This window comes from Corapipo altera, unplaced genomic scaffold (genome assembly GCF_003945725.1).
Source record: "Corapipo altera isolate COAL_440 unplaced genomic scaffold, ASM394572v1 69, whole genome shotgun sequence".
NCBI lineage: Eukaryota > Metazoa > Chordata > Aves > Passeriformes > Pipridae > Corapipo > Corapipo altera.
The window spans coordinates 7,443,604-7,461,285 of NW_020884908.1; the positions used below are offsets into that span (position 1 = coordinate 7,443,604).

Genomic DNA, 17,682 nt, shown 5'->3' on the forward strand with positions numbered 1-17,682 from the left:
CAAGTGAAGGAGAGAAAGGAATAAAAATATGTGACATCTGAATGGAATGCAGTGGTCCCTTGCCTAAAGCAGTACAGCCATTTCAGATATAAAGAGCAAGCTGAAGTTATTGCAAGCTGGTTTATCCATATATTAGCACTTGTGGGATTGAGCAGAAATGAATGAAAGCAGAAGTGGGTGCAGGATTACAAAAACACTCTAACTGCAGAATTAAATTACTGAAACCTCCATGTAATGAATTTTGCAAGACAAATCATTTAGTACCATCAAAGGTGCTAATTCTAAAAAAAAACTTATATATTACACCTTGCAAAAAGTAACTTGTTCTAATATGTTATTAAATAAGAACTGTTTTAATTAAGTGGAAAAATCATTAAATGTGTTTGTCTTCAGTGAGATTGTAAAATTCGAAATACAGCAGTATTTGAATCTGTGTTAGGGACAGCAATCTGTCACCTCAGTGAACCCCAAGAACAAGGAGCTATAAATAGCATGTTGGTTATACCTTAATTAAAATATACCTATTAGGTCAAGTAATCTATGCCTATGGGGTCTATTTAGAGTTGTAACTGGTAGCAGTGTCCTTCAGCTTTTTGTCTAGGTTAGACAGCAGCAAGTCACTCCAGGGAGTTCATTGAGTTCCTTACTCTCAGTTTGACACACACTGTTTTGCGTTGAGCTCTAATGTGTCTTACTGTTTCTAGTTCTCATGTGTTTTGTTGGACATCTCACTAGTCTTTGTCTGTGCGTTCCCCAAAGCACTGACCCAGATCTTCTCTGGTTTCCACTTTTGGGTGTCCAACCTGGAAACAACTAGAGAACTAACTGTTCCTGGCTTCAGATAAAAATACCCTTCAGCCCCTGAATTTGCAGTTTCTTAGCTTGGTGCTTACAGGTGTCAGAAATTAGAGCTCACTGCAGTTTATTAGCCCTGGCTTCCTTTCCCTTCAGTCCAACAGGTACATATTTGCTTAGTATTGCTCTTTTTGACTCTCCAAGCTGCCAGACAGGGCTAGTTTCGTAGTAAGGAGTTGTGCCACAGAGCATGGAAACATCATCACCCTGCAGGGTTTCCTGATCCTCTGTTCTAAAATTCACACGAAATTCCTGCACCTCCTATTGGCAAGCCTTGCTCTCTGTCTTGCTACACCCTTCCTTTCTGGCTGAGGGTGTGTTGGATGTGTGGACCAAAGCAGAGGTAGTGGCAGTGGTGTGGTGGAAACGTCCCAGCTGTCTCTCGGCACCAGGCTGGGTAAGACCGTCACTCTACCAGCATAAGCCGATGATGCTGTGACCAGACTTTTTCCAGAAACTCAAGTTAACAAGCTGGCAGCTTGTCTGGGTAGATGTGTACACTGAGTTTGGCACAACCACAGCTCATTTCTTGGGATGGAGATGCCATATGAGTAAGCAGAACTGCCTGAATCCAGCCAGCAGAGGAGGGCAGGATGATGGATGCAGTTGTTTTTCCAAGCCTCACCTCTTCTCGACAACTGAATCTCACGTCAACTGCATCCCAATTGCAGTGGTGTTGGTGAGTGCAGTGGAAACACTGGGCTCTTGCCACATGCTGTCTCTGCAGTAGTGTTCACAACACGCAATGAGGTGAGGTCTGTACCCATTTCTCTGTGCTCACCTGCCCCCATATAGCTTTATTCTGGTCATGGAGGTTTCTGTGACTTGTGCTGGCTGCTGCTTCTGGCAGTTGCTGGAAGGCTGTTGCATTTTGAGGAAAAATTTGTGGGAAAGAATTCTGCTAGGAGGCCTTAATCTTACTGAGGAAGACAGAAGAGGAGGAAAATTATCTGTGTTGGCCACGCAGAATATGAAGGTAGCTTTGTGGACTAAGACAAGGAGAGGAAAGGCAACTAAAGCACCTTGCAGGAGTGCTTGGGGATCTGAGCCTTATTGTGAACGGCCATAGTCTGAAGACAGTGATGTTGCACAGGGGCTCTCTTTTTTCCTGGGTTACAACCTGATGGTGTCCTGACAGCATCACCTTTGCAGAGTACAGAGGGGATATGTACCAGGCCCATGGGTGTTGTGTTTGCTGTGGAGCAGAGCTGCCTACCTCCCTCGGTACATCCTTGGGGAAGATGGAGAGGATGGGTGCTAAAGCAAAGGGATGCCTCCAGCACATACTCCTCTTGGCCACAGAGGGGGAAAAGCTCCCACAAAACCTCTCATACCTGCATAGCTGTGGCAGGTGATGCCTGTAGCCAGCCCAGACACACTGCAGGAGTCCTTTGGGGTTTCCTCCCAGTCCACGTACCTCAGCTGATGCTTTTGGCACATTTACAAATGCATCTGCTTCTTAAGTAGCCCTTTGCACTTAGCCACAAAGCATTACAACCAGGTCATAGCAGTAATCCTCTCTCACCACCAGTGATGGGGGAAAAAGGGCAGAGGGACCCTGCATGGCCCCAAATAGCTACAAATCCAGGAAGCAGTATCAGCAATGCACAGAAGTTCAAACCTGTCCCACTTGGGTCTCTGCCCAGCCCAGTACACTGCCAGCTCCCACCAGGCGCCGAGCGGTCATATCTGAGCTAGTTTATGACATTGTGTTTTTATTTACTGCTTGCTTATTCCTCTACCCCCAAAGATATTACTTCTTCCATTCCTGGAGGGACAGATTAGGCAAAGGAATGTGTCCTTTGCTGCTGGCAGCTCAGTTTGGCTGCTGTTTTCTTCTGCTGATGTTTTTAATAAGGGAGGAAATGGTTGTTCATCTCAGGGAGAGCCATTCTGTCATAAGCTGACATTCCCTGGGATTTGTTTTTATTAGCTCAGCTCTGGTGTACAGGCACTGCCAGAGCTCCTCATTGATTTTCCCAGCCTGGATAATATCTGGGCTGCCTGCTCACTGTGCTGTGGTTGCTACCAGTTCTCCTGTAACTCCTCCTGCACAAGTCTCCATCAACACTCTCCTCCTACTGCTCTTGGCCCCACTGGAGCAAAAACAGAGCTTTATTCCAAAGCCAGAGACATTTCCTTTCACTGGGATTTGGGTCAGGCTCATACCTAAATCGTAAATGTAAAACATACTTAATATAGAAGCCCTTTAACTGCAGTGGATTATTTTATCTCTTTCAATTATTCAGTAAGTTGTTCCTGTGCTGAAAGTAATCTGCATGTCAGTTTACCTGTAAAGCTTATGTAGCTTAGTGGTAACAAAACTCAGTGTCTTACACGCTCTGCCATGTAACACCAGTCTTGTCAGCCATGGTACATTTGGGCAAGGAGCTGTTTGATTGATGCTGTAAGGAAATTCTCTCTTGGACTGACATCTGGTTTCTCTCATGAGCTCTTCTGGTTGCCCAGGTATTTGGGAGATCATTGAGAAGCAAGAGTTGACTGTTACCAATATACTGGTGGTTTCAGAAGTATTTTGCATGCTTTAGAGACCCTAGGGCTTGCACTGTTCCGTAAGGATGTCATTAGGGATCTTTAGGGAATAAAAAATCCCTTAGGGTCATGATCAGCGGCACAGAATCTAGATGGACCTGAGCAGGGAGCTTGGACCAAATGACCCCACTGGTGGTCCCTTCCAACCTTATCCAATCTGTGATTCAGTGATCAGCATGCAAATCAAAGCTATTTTATCCTTAGTCAAGGAGTGTTTTAACAGTGCTAGACAGGGTAAAGAGAAGATTTGCTTCTTTTGCATTTTTCTGTGGCTAAGGGGCCAGGCTTGGAGACTAAGACCGAAATACAAAATCTTGGTGTGCTATGTATCGTATTTAACCTCGGAACTCCATATACCAGCTGTGTAAGCCAGGTACATTGCTCCCTTATTTGTCACACAGTGATTGGGTGATAGCAAGGATAAGCTCATGGCATTGGGAGTGATTACCACTATTCCTCCTTTTCCCATATTATTCTGCTTTGTGACCTGTGACACTGCAGTAATTCACTCTTTCAATCTCCAGCAAAAGGCAAATTTCATTTTGTTTTACTTGCTGCTGTAAAAACTCTGGATATACCTGCCCTGAGGGTAGTTGGTGCTGCCCTGGGGAGGATGCCAGTCTTCCTTGACTCATTGGCTCTGCAGTAGCACCTGAAATTGGGCATCCCAAACAGGATGGAGTGTATCCAGCTCTTAAAATTCAACCCACTTCCTCTCTTGGACTTTACTAGAAAAGCTATGAATTCATATTTTTTCCCCTGAGGTGTTTTTAAATTGCTCTTGTTCCCAGTTTATTGTTATTATTCCTTTTTGTTTGTTCTTTTGTGAATTTGTTGAGTTTGGGGAGGGAGTTTGTAATTATGGAGAAGCTGGTTTTATGGTTGTTTCCCAGCACTCCAGGGATGAGTGTTATATGCATAAAGTCAGTATTATCTTTACGATTAATATTAAAAAGAAGAGTAGTGTGATAATAATAATAATAATACAACAATGAAGCATGTTTATTGTTAAGCATGGTAAGCTTCTTGGGCAAGCAGCCCTTCCCTGAGGAAGACCATGAACCCAGATGGTAGGATCCCACTCCAGGAGCAAAAAACACCTGTAATTCCTGCATCATGTATTAAAGTCAGCAGAGCTGTGGTTTTGTGATAAGCGGTGCAGGAACTGAGACCTTTGAGATTCATCCCCCCATCTCGGGTAAGAAGCCCTCAGAGAATTTTCCCTGCACCAAGCTAAATTTGCCTTGGGATAGATGAATCTGTACTGTTGGCTGCATCTGGGTGGGGTGGGTGCATCTGGCCAAAGTCTGTGTGGTTGCTTTTTCCTTGTAACCACCTCCGTTAGCTGCCTTGTCCTGCTCACCCAGCCCAAGAGCTCTTGGTCCATTCAGCCTGGCAGGGCAATCTAATCAGATGAAGGCTTGTTCAGGGAGATGTTCTCCTACCATTCTCCAGCAGCCTCAGAAAAAAGAAAGAATGATTTGCAAGGTGCAAGGTTTGCATTAACATTTTTTCGCAGAGTTAAGAGGGATGGATGAGCTGGAATGACACTGAGATAAAGCAATGCGCAGCAGCCAGGAAAATGATGTGCTTCATCTTGTCAGTGTTCTGGGCGCTGCTGGATGAGCTGGCTGGAATAGGCATTTCTGTCATGATCTACAGAAAGCACACAATGATTTCTTGTCTCCCTGTTGGACTTGTGACCTCTAGTTCCTTAGATACTGGAAATACTGAGGAGGAGCTTCAAGAGTGTTTGGGCAAGGAAGCTCTCCGTCTTTCTACATCCAAGTCTCTCTGAAGAGAAAGCTTCCAGCATGGAAGAGATGGAACAGAGAGTCACTCCCCATCTTTCATTATCATTTGATACCTATCACTCATGCTGATAAAGCCAAAGAGTTGAAAGGTCTGAGTTGTTTCTTGTGGGTGCTAATATAGCAGAGTGTACATCGGGAAAGGCCTGACATTTGATGTGGCTTTATCATTGGCAGGCAGGCAAAGAAAATGGATAAATTAATCACCTTTTCTCTCCATCTGTCATAAGCTTTTATCCCATGGAGAGAAAAATGTTTCCAGTTTGCCCTGGCTTTTTGAAGTGTGACACTATTGTATTTGCCAGCCTAAGTCATTGAAATGCCAGAAATGGTGGGGAATTTGATTACCATTTATAACACTACCTGGTGGACCACAAAGCTGGGTTTCAAGCTCCTTTGGTCTTCCTGGAAAGCCCCCAGAGATTTCCAGCCATTCTTTTCCTCAGCTGATTGACTCTAACCACTTAGCCCCAAGCAGCCATCTCCTGACTCGCTGTGTATTTCTCACTGCTTATTTACATTTTACCCTCTAATTTCACTACATCTCATGGAAACTTGGGGAGTTACAGGTGAGTTTTACAGCCTGAATAAGGAATAAGGTGCTAGGATACTCTTACCAAGAGGGTCTCATCACTCCTCTCCTCTTTCTGTGAGGGATACTTAGGGTAAGCTCTGGAACAATACAGGAGTGTTTTATCAGCAGAGCCAAGGCACACCTGTGTTGCCCCTCACAAAACTTTACTGCCTTACTTTGCCACTGCAAATGCCCTTGTTTGCATGGCTTTGGAGTAAAACCATGTTACGAGTTCATCACAGGGAATCACTAGCTTTCCAGGCTGTCTTAAAATCACTGTTCTGTCACAGTTTAAAAGCAAATTCGTGTTAAAAGATCTGTCCTTTTTTTTCTGGGTAACATTTTGGGGATCAATCTGACTTCCTAGGATTTTTAAAATATAACTCTAGGGTTGAAAAAGAAAAATCAAACTTCTTTTCTCCTTCCTCTGTGGAAAAAAAAATTAATTTACACAATCTCTTTCTGTCCAAAGCCTCCAAGCCTTCAAGCTCATACATCTCTGTGAACATTTAAAGAGATTCTTTTTTCACTGTTGGTAAATGGTTGTAATGGACTTGGGTTGTTGGACACAATGTTGTCATCATGACACACTTTTTTACACTTGACTCATGGCATTTGATGGTTCTTTGCTGTGTGTCCAGATGCTCCTTTACCACATTTGCGTAAGATGGAGCTGCACACAAGACTAGCTGTGGCATCTCAATATTTTCAACAACAGCATCATTGTTTCTGGGATGTTTTTTGGATCTGAGTCTGTTTAGGGTACCTGCAGCTTGCAAGATGCTTTGGAGCCAGTGTTTCAGGTTGCAGGATTCAAGTTTAGGTCCATTTAATCTTTTTGGTAGTGGTACTTTGTGCCACAGCTTGGTGAGTTGGTACAAACATTTGGGGAACCTCACTCTGTGTCTGGGATGAATTAAAAGTCATGCATCATGCAGCAATGAGATATTTTGGTTTTATCTTCAGCACAGCGATGCAGTCCATGACCTACTCCTGGACTTCATCACATGGGTTGGCATCCTGCTCTCACTGGTCTGCCTCCTGATCTGCATCTTCACCTTCTGCTTCTTCCGTGGGCTGCAGAGCGATCGCAACACGATTCACAAGAATTTGTGCATCAGCCTCTTCGTGGCAGAACTCCTCTTCCTCATCGGCATCAACCGGACTGACCAGCCGGTGAGAGACAAAGAGTTTTCTGCTTCTGTCACAGGCACTTCTCTCAGTGCATGTGCAGTGTTTGACTGTGCAGTGAGATACATTCTAGCGCTGTCTGAATTCCACCCATGAATCCTCACAGGGTTGGACCCCTGGTTGTTAACTGCGAGTCACATGCTGATGCCTGCTGTGATTTCAGAGGCTGTATGTGTGTTGCTTGTAAATGATGTGTGTGTCTGTTTAATAAGCAGGTTGTAAAAATACACTTACACTTTGTGCATCTCTATACATTTATTTATCAGACTGTGTACATACCTACCATTATATCTTTTAATGTAATTTATATATGCGAAGATGTGTCTATTTTAAAATAATTCACACATATCTTCCAAGTGAAAAAAAGTTCTTCCTTAGGGGAAGGAAGATAAGAACTCCCCCATTTTTATTAAACCTCCCAGTAAGAGTAGTCCAGATTGTTGCATTAATTCAGCATGGTACAAACACCTTCCCTTGCTCTTTTCAATCCTCATGCAGATTGCCTGTGCCGTCTTTGCTGCCCTCCTGCACTTCTTCTTCCTGGCAGCTTTCACCTGGATGTTCCTGGAGGGAGTGCAGCTCTACATCATGCTGGTGGAGGTTTTTGAGAGCGAACACTCCCGGAGGAAGTACTTCTATTTGGTGGGCTATGGAATGCCTGCGCTGATTGTGGCCGTGTCAGCAGCGGTGGACTACCGGAGTTATGGCACGGACAAAGTGTGAGTGAGCTTGGCGTTGCTTGGACCTGGGCAGGAGAGATGGGAGTGGGGATGATGAAGGGATGTGAGGAGCCCACAGGGCTTGTGCAGGCAGAGCACAGCCAGGAGGCGTTCCTTGCCTCATTTCTTTGTCTCCAGTGCAGACTGTGATGACACAGGACAAATTCCCCACTATGAAATGATTTGCAAAGGTATTTTCCAGGGAAGTCAGTTGAGGAAAATTTTATCACGTGATTGCATGACGTCAGCAGAGGTGACTGTCCCAAGTCTCAGCAAGGTCAACCTTCTCTAATCAAAGAGTATTTCTTATTTGGATGAATAAATACCACTTTCTTCCTCTTTTTTTTAAGTGTTCTATCAAATTAATAGAACCTGCAGGCAGAACGGGTGATGATTGTGGAGTGCATTAGACTGTTCGCAAATTGGAACAGCTATATCATTCATCATTATAAATATTCTTAAAAGAGTTTTCAGCATTGCTGAAGCTGGTATCAAAGCACAATTTAGATTATTGTGCACCACTGTCTAATGGAAAACAAAGGGAAAAATGAGCCTTTGATTCTCTTTGCCATCTTTGCTACAGTAGTGTTTTTATTGACTTTTTTTTTTATTTTACTTCCCTTGTCAGGCTGCCTTTCCATGTCATTTTAACTGAGTTAAGGGCTCAGTATGAAGGTGTACATAGCAATGAGCTGGTGGTGTTTATAAAGCTCTTTTTTAGCATAAGTTGTGTCAGGCCATGGCAGCAGTTGATACTCTGTTAAGTTCAACTACAAATTTTTTGCCAGAAATCTTATTAGTACATATGAGCCGGATTTCTTGCAAAAGCAGATTTGTAGAGCAGTGGAGCTGCTCACGATCCATTACTGAGCCAGCAGATAGGTTTGGATCCCAGATGGATATTTGTGTTGTGTTCCTCCCATGAGTAGGAGAATAGCAACCTGAATTTGTATAAATGTCATACTTGGTGGAAAGGAAATGGCCCACACAGATAAAGGTAGGAGTGTGTAAGTTTTCAAGGATCTCTACCAATTTATCCAAAGTAGTTTGACCAACTTTGACAGGCCTAGAAGGCAAAAAATAAGTGACGCAACAGCTGATCACCATTTTTGGAGAAGATTTTTCCATGAGCTGGCACCTGCTTTCTGCCCCAACCAACTCTTCTATTCACATCCCCTCTTGAGCAATATATAAGCACCTATTGAATCAGGTATGGAAACATCTTGCCTTGTCTCTTTGGACAAATTTATTCTTACTGTGGTGTTTCTACAGAGGACCTGTCTCTTCACAGAAGCCTACATTTGGCACATGGAGCCTCAAACATGTTACAGACAAAGGGCCATGAGTCCAGCTGTCTGGAAAGGCCGTTCCCATACATTTGCCATTGCTGGAGCTATGTCCTCACCGGTCCACACTGCAGTCTGGTATTTAGTGGCTACTTTCCATGCTGCTCACCTTGACACTTCTACAGCGTTACCATCACAGGGTTTGGAGCATCAGTGTGATCCTTTCGACTTCTCTCTCTACATTTTGAGCTGCCTGCCAGCAACTACTTTGTTCCCTCATAGTGAAAGGACATTCCCAAGCCCAGGGCATGGCTTTGGATGTGACACAGCAGTTGACTTGCATCCACCTTCATCTTTGCAGAGTCCTTCATGATGTTCTGTAGGGATGACTAGAGTAGCAGTATAGCTTGTGGGAGTTAGTGGCATGCAACAGGCTGGCTGTAGAGCCTGGGAATACCCAGTCTTTAACCACAGCTCCCACAAAGCACCACAGCACCTTTGCATTGCTGAAATGTTTTTGTTCCTGTTAAATTAATATGGACCTTTCTGAAGCACAGCAAAATAAACATATTCCATAGAATACCCTGCCTTTTCCCAACAGGCCTTGGGTGCCCAAATGTTTCCATGGCATGGAAGGTACAGGCAGAAAGTTTGGCTGAAATTCACTGAAGGCAAACAACAAAACTTCACTGTTTTGGCACTGAGGAGGCAGCAGTCCTATGAGTGTGCCAGTAAAATATGTCTCCCTCCCCACAGCATAAAGTAGTATTTTTAATAATTAAACATGTATATATAATATTTTGCAAATAAGTATTTACAGATATTTGCAAAGCCTAAAATATTTATTTATAATTTTTAATTCCACAATGCACATTTTTATCACATTTTCTCAGAGGAAAATAAAAAATACACAATATGTTTTGTATAACTATCATGCTCCATCTGGTTGATGGATGATGATGTATTTTTCAGTGTAATGTTATTAGAAGGGTAGAACTGATTAGAATTTGCAGTGAACTATATGCCAGGCATACATAATTTGATTGCAAGAAGTTGCTTGGTTTTGCCAGGTTTTGTAAAACATCCTCTGGAATATATTACTTGCCTCCCTCCATTATTTACTGCATTTGTTTAAGCAGGACTTATGGAGCTGTTAGTGTTATTTGTTTTTTGCCTGGCATTTGGTGCCACCATTCATACATCTCAGAATGATTTGCTTAGACACCCAGTGTAGGTTTTTTTGATTTCATTTGCCTTCTAAATCCAACCTTCCTGTAACACATGCCCAGATTACATAGCCAGGAACAGGTAGTTGTTCCTCTCCTTCTTGCTTTGCTTATCACTCGGTGCTTGTGATTTTCTAAAGTGTCCCATGCCCTACTATTCATATTGACATTTTAGAGTGGCTACCCTGTAAAGATACTCTTTTACACTTAATTATTTCAAGAATTGAGATCAATCCTTTTCCTTTTACTGTTTTTTTATTTAAGAGTAGTTCAAACCACTTATATTAAAAGATTAGTTTGCTTTTATAATCAAGCAGCAGCATAGTGATTCCATTAGAAGATCATCCCATTCAGGCTAGCAGGGACTGTTCATGTGAAGAAGCTGAGCTGTGTTTGGTCCTTTCAGAAGTGTTGCATCTCACCTTATTCTGACTGTAATTTCTAAAGTAAAGATGAAAAACATGGAGCTCCACTGCAGACAGTGGGGTTCCCCCACACTGCCAAAGTGATTCTGGTAATGCTCACGTGAACTTCCAAGTGACCATTTCTTACAGTCCAGGTCTTCAGCTGCTGAGTCTTAAATGGCCACAGCTCAAGTTTTGCTGCAAAAAAAAGAAAATACTGGGATTGTGATTTTAAAAAGTCACATCATGTGCCTTGTCCTATGTGTTAACCAAATCCATCCATCTCCTGGCCGGATTTATGTCAAGGATCATGGTGGGCAATGCTGCAAAATGCAGAGGGGAAAATAGCATTTGCAGTTTTTGTTAGTGTTTGAAAATAACTTGTGTCTAGAATTAAATGCTCAAATAAGACTTTAGAAGTCTCCCTTTGAGAGGACCTGTTGTAGAAGCAGGCCATCCAAAATCGACAGCATGAAGCTATTCCATATTCCCATACCTTCCTGAGTTTAATATCAAAGTCTCTTACAAATTGCAGAGGAAAGCAGCTACTCTTTGAATGGTTCAATATATTTTAGAAAACGTACTTGTAGATATATTCATCCACTGGTGATCAAATTCATCATGGCAGGAATCTCTCTATTGTTTCTTCCCCCTTCTCCCCCCATTCGGAATGCTATAAAGCAGGATATACATGGTAAGCAATCCAGCTGTCAGAAAGCAAAATGAAAGCCCTGTGTATGTACACAGCCTCCAAGTCCATCAGCCAGCCGCCGACATTTCGTGCATGTAAATGTAGCTCAGAAAATAGCTTCTAACAGTGCGGTCTGTCTTGGGTGGCTCCACTGAACTTGTTTTATTTGCAGCGTTGTTGCCAGTATTTGGAGGAAGAAGCATGAGCAATGCGCATGCTGAACTCCATTAAGCAGAACCTATATTGCACCCTTGAAAGGCATGTCTGGTGCATACATATCCCATTACTGCACCCTGACAAGGAGGCTGTATAGCCACGTGAAACAAACCGCTGAGCTCCCATGAACAACATGATATGTTTAGGGCTCTTCAAATTTTATGGTCCAATGGCAGCTAATGATTGTTTATTGGTTATATTTAATGCACACCAGGGATAGGTTAGTATTTGATTTCTCTTCATGCAGAAAATAGAGTAAACTCTTTGTAGTCTTTATTACTTGGGAAAAGCTTTAGGTGAATATTGTGAGTTGTCACTGTGGAAAAGGAGAAAATTAAAAAGTAAAGGAAAGCAGTGCCATGGAGCTCGTTACGAGGACTGAATACGTTGGTGTGAGTCTTGGAAGAAGCAGTGGAGTTTTGAACAGTGTTCCCTGCATCTACACATTTTCTGATAATCCACTCTGCCTTGTTCTGAGCCCTGAAGCAGCTTGTTTGCTTAATGGCAGCAAAGTCTAAACTCGTAATGTGGCAAGTCTGTGCTCACAGTGCAGCTGCATGTGGAGGGTCAGAAGTAGCTCGGCAGCCCAAGATTAGCAACTTTGGGAAGTGAGTTGCCTGATTGCTTCCTTGTTTTGAGGAGCTCATTTATGCAGCTCATTGTGCATGTGGGTTTTTGTGTTTTAAGGGAAGAAAAAAGCTCAGTGTGGTACTTGTCTGATTAGCAATTTACAGCTCCACAACGCAATTGGCGGGATGCCTGCGTTTCGATGTTTTGGTCTTAATTTGCATTTTTAATAAGGTATGACTTAAACAGGTTCAAAGTTGCATCTCTTTCTGATGACCACCAAGCTCCCCAGCTTTTTTAAGTCCCTCTGCAGATCAGTCTTTCAGCTTTCCATTTAGTCACCTAAGACTGAGTATCATACATGGTTTCATAGAAAGGTGATTTTTCTGTTCAAACAAATAAAACATTACATCATATTCTTTAAAGTGTGCAGAGAGGTGGAAAAGGCTTTCTCTGTTTTTCGCAAGCTGTACTCTGGCTTAGGTGAAGCCATCTCTCATTGGAAGGGCCTTCTTTTGCTTCATATCTGGCCCCTGCCTATCCTGAGGGCAGGACCTGGCTCCTTTCCTCTTTCCCATCCACAGTATCCATCTCTTGTCACTCAGTTGTTCTCCACAACTGAAGACACAGATTTCTTAGGGGAACAGGGTGGAAAATTTCATCCATTTAGCTGTCTGGAAAAGAAACCCGTTGCTTTGCGCTTCTTTCCTCAGCCTGGCACGGCTTTTCACTTATTCTGTATTTCAGCTTTCACTGATTTTCCCTGTGTCCCAATCTATATGCATTAAAAACCAGCTGTACCAGATGTGACCATAAGGCTAGCCATCATGCTTTAAGAAGTAAAGAGAGAGTTTATATGTTTCCTCTTCCCTGGGCTTTCCAAAAACCAGCTCACTCTTTATGCTGAAGGAAAACAACGTTGATGGCAATGAAAACACACTGCATTCCCAACTCCTGGGCAGCAGAGGCTGGGAATTGTTTTGAATGTTAAACTGGAAAAAAAAAGTTCAAAATATTTTCATTAAAAAACCCAAAAATCACAATCCTTTGAGTCCTCTCCCATGCACCAGCACTCATTATCAGTAGAAAAAAGTGATGGGGCTGCATATTCCATGATTTATATAGAGCAGCTGAGGCATAAACACTAGTTACACTTTTTTCCTGCGGGGGATGGGGTCTGAAATACCATGTAATATGTGAGCTGCTGCTATGCAGACATCTTTATTCAGGGATGGGGGGAGGGCTTTTTACAGGGACTTCATTATCCTTGAAACCTCTATTCCTTTGTCAAATCTAGTTGCAATTGGGTGACAGTTCAGATGTTATTATAGGTGATACACAGATGTCATGATCGCATAAACCCTTTCCTACAGGGAATCAGACTCAAGTAGTTTCAAGTCACTCGTGTTGTTCCATTACCAGCTGCATCTAAATCACCTTGAACTTCAACAGCCACGGAGGAAACAAGATTTCCCTGCAATCGCTCTGAAAGCGTCTGTTTGCCTCTTGCATTAAGATTTTGATGCTATCACATGAAGATTCTGGATGAGAAGCTGCAGAGGCAGTTCAGGAATGACAGTCACTGAAGTGACGGTATTTTAATTTGTAACAAATAGTGATATGGCTGTACATACATCGATACATCTTCAACACTGATGAGACTTGAAATTTATATGGTCAGGGAGAAAAGTGTGAAGCTTTCTCTGCATTTTTGAATTTATTCATATCTTGGCTTTTCCCAGTCGTAGAGAGCCAGGGCATGTTGTATTATTCTCTCCGCAGGCATCTCCTGCTGATCATGTCATGCAGGGCTGCTGGCACAGACCTTTATGCCTGTTGCAAAGTCCATTGGAAGGGAAAAAACATGAAGCACATAGACTAGAGCTGTCATTTGTGAGAACTGCTATCTCTTCCACTGCAATAAGTTCCTGTCACTTGCCTAATTATGAAATTCCATTGGATGTTTAGTATAAGAGTGGTTTTATGCTTTCTCAGGTCCTTTGTGTATAAACAGGGCTGTGATTTGCAGCATTGCAAACATGACAAGATATTATTATTTTAAACATCATGTGAAACTTTCTTGGAATTTACATTCGTCTGTCTTGTAACCAGTCACTTCCATTTTATCTTCCTGTCACCTGGAATGAACTAGGAATGGAAATGTAATTTCCCAAGGGCCTTAAAAAATGTGGGGAGTATTAAATGCGGTTGAAATTAAGCGATTAATAATTTAGTTTTAGGCCATGAATCAACTTCTTGTGATAGCACAGACCATATGCAACCCTGGAAACATTAGTGGAAACAAAACACTCTGGAAGTTCAGGGAAATAAAACACTTGAAAAGGGAAGTTGCTGAACCTAATTAAACCTCAGCCTCCTGTTATCCAATTCAGGCTTCCTATTTGCACCAAATTTGCTCTGATATGATTGCTGGAGAAATGTGATCTCACTTGACAGCTGACAGACAGCTTGGATTGCATCAGAGTTGGAGAGCACTGAGGAGCATAACGCAAAGAAGCAGGTCTATGGATGTTCATCAGACCCCTTCCTTAAAATACCCCCTCAGTTTAAGGATTTTTTCCGACAGATGCAGAAAGCCTTAGCAAATAAGCTTTGTGCCGTTTTCTCCCTGCTTCCTCTAGAGGTAATTATCTTACTCCATCAATAGCACTGTCAGAAATTGGGCACATAATTCAGCATTTAAATGAACAAGCAATGTAATATTTCCTGTCTCCCACCAGCGTGTTTTGCAGCTCACATTCTTCTCTGTCACTTGCTCAGTCTTGATGTATGTCCTGAGTGCAGTCCTTGAATGCCTTCTTTCCCCTGTGTTTCATTACAGATGTTGGCTCCGACTTGACACCTACTTCATTTGGAGCTTTATAGGACCGGCGACCTTGATAATTATGGTAAGAACTCCTAATTAACTACTCCATCTCTCAGGTCAAGAAATAAAACTTTTGCTGTCCCTTTACTCTTTATCTTTAATTTACACAGATTAATTTGAGAAAGGCATGTTCTTCCTTGACCCTGCCTGGCACAAGCAATTAGACCCTCATTATGAGAAGCTCTTGGCATTGCAAAATACTTGATCAAAACGGGCTGGGGAGCTTTGGAGCAGGCACTTGCAGAGTTTGGTTACTACCACTGGACATTTTGAAGTGCCAAACTCTATTTTGATGCCACTCACTGCTCACCCAATTTTTGAATTCCAGATCAAAGCTTTTCATTGATAATGAAAAAAAAAAAAAAAAAAAAAAGGAAATATGGGATGTGGGCATGAAACTGGATGAGTAGTTTGATGAGGGTTTTTTCCTTCCCAGCAGAAGCTGAAGCTCATATAGCTTCATGTTTAGCATATTGCCAGCATATCAGCTAACACAGCAACAAGGTAGAGAACCCAACTTTAGAGGCAGCTGGAGTTTTCTTATACTTAATTGCTACAATATGGCTTAAATAAACCATCCTTTGTTTTGACTAACTACAGTTTGGCTAGCACGGAAAACCAGGCACTCCCGCTTCAATGCAGACATTGTCTCTGCTTCTCCTTTAACTGGGGGCCATTTCAGCAGCCTTCCATATCAAGAAGGGGGCCACGCCACCAGCTACAACTGTTGGGTTTTCTTTTCCCCAAGCAATTAATTCATAAAAAGGTATCTTCCCTTTTTGATTATGTCTCAAACTCCAGACTGGGATTTTGAAGGAACTCCTTTCTAGAAATTGGCAGCCTTTTTAACACTGAGGCACTGAAACATCATCACATCTTTTACAGAACAAATCAAATTCCTTTTCTTTTTTTTTTTTTCAACTTTGCACTGTGCTAAGCATCTTCAGCAGTTGAGATTTCCCCAACCCTCTGCCCCATTACACCATGTGTAAAAGGTGTATTCACAGGAAAGGATACCTTTATGCTTCGTTACAATGGGATTGGCTAAGTAAGATGCTTGGAGTAACTTTTCATGCCTGTACACCTCTCAGACACAAAAAAGCCATTTTTAATTTTCCATAACATCAATGAAGCACTAAAGTTGAGGTTAGAACCAGCCTGATATCAGTAACATACACAGTGCCACAGCTTTGGTAAGGCTGTAGCATCATCAGTCCTGCAGTCCACAGACCAGCTCACCTTATAAAATGCTTGGAAATTTTCTGTGATTCAGTCGCTATAAAATTGTAGTGAGAGCTAATTTCCTACAGTAACCCATCTGTTACAGAGAAGAAGCTGACTTTCTCCCCATCGTGTTGTGCTGTGTCACATAATCCTTTTTTTTCCTTCCCCTCCCCCCATTGCAGCTTAATGTCATCTTCCTTGGGATTGCTCTCTATAAAATGTTTCATCATACTGCCATACTGAAACCTGAATCTGGATGTCTTGACAATATCAAGTAAGTGGCTGGGGTTTTTTCTTGCTCTCTGCCTGTTTCTGTCTTTTGCTGTTTATTCCCCCCATTGCGCTCTGAGGAGCATAACAGGGGAACCAGCTCTGCTGGCAGCAGGGATAACTAGGGATAGTACACTGGGTTGTGGCACTGCAGAGTGGTTTCTAATAGGTACCAACAAGTGGCTGATGATGAAGCACTATCTTTATTGGGATTGGGCTGCCAGTGGTGGCATTTTCCATTTGATTTTACATGAAGGAGGCAAAGCTACATTTTCAGTCCTTGGAGCAGGTAACCCCCTAGTAACTCTATGTAAAGAGTGCCCAATAATTACCAGCTAACTATTGCAGTCTCTACAGGGAAGGTGTTGAACTGTTGATTATTACTATTACTCTGTGCTGTGAGGGCGGCAGCCTTACTTCTTTTCTGTTTGTTCTGGCCCCTGACAGATTTCATGACCCAAATTCTTCCCAGAATCTGACTGCTATCAGCAGTGTTACTGAGGATTTACCTGGGAGTGCCCACATCCTCAGATGTGCTTTCCAGCCAAGGCATGTTTCGCCCTTGGACTGGGTTAACATCTGAATGCCCAGTAAATCTGGGCATTTTACTGTCTAGCAAGCTGCTTCATTATATTGATAGAATATTAGTCTCTGTCAGTGCCTGTTTATTCAAGTACCTCTGGCTTTAATTACTCTCTTCAAAAATACAAGCGGGATTTCAGGTGCAGCGCATGATAAGATTGGGAGCCTGCTAATTAACAAAACCATCTAATGAGCTTCAGGAGGAGGGAATTGTTGGGAGTCAGCGCTTTACTGCCCACCCAGGAAAGGAGAGTGTTATGCAGCACGGCTGGAAGTGGGTTCTTCTCTTGTCTTTCTTGGTAGGAGTAGGAGAAGGAGGTGTAAGGGGAGCTCGTTAGGAGATGACTGAATTGCACAGTTGCAAGGCAGTTCTCAGCAAGTTTATTGTTTATACTGCTGAGCAGCTCATGCAGATGCAGCTTTAATTTAAACCAGGTCAGTCCCCCCTTGAAAACTTCCTCAGCAGGCAAAGCTTGCAATGCCATTGGCATGCCATAACCTGGCATGGTCCGTTGGGTGAAGTTTTAGCTTCTTAGGCGAAGCTTCTTCCACGAGGGTTGTGAGGAAAGAGAACTGGAGTCTGTGCAAATGCAGGAGACCCCAGTGAACTTGGAAACCCGCAGGGC

General features: G+C 42.7%; 1 protein-coding gene across 24 annotated transcripts in view; it reads left to right on the forward strand.

Annotated features, from left to right (window-relative positions):
* The window catches only part of ADGRL3 (adhesion G protein-coupled receptor L3), a 514,107-nt gene that overhangs the window by 440,797 nt on the left and 55,628 nt on the right, over window positions 1-17,682 (forward strand). For all 24 annotated transcript variants that reach the window (XM_027652756.1, XM_027652761.1, XM_027652740.1 and 21 more), the window contains 4 exons: window positions 6,760-6,969; window positions 7,483-7,703; window positions 14,936-15,002; window positions 16,387-16,478. In XM_027652756.1, coding sequence (XP_027508557.1) covers window positions 6,760-6,969; window positions 7,483-7,703; window positions 14,936-15,002; window positions 16,387-16,478 — 590 coding nt within the window. The remainder of the gene's footprint in view (window positions 1-6,759; window positions 6,970-7,482; window positions 7,704-14,935; window positions 15,003-16,386; window positions 16,479-17,682) is intronic.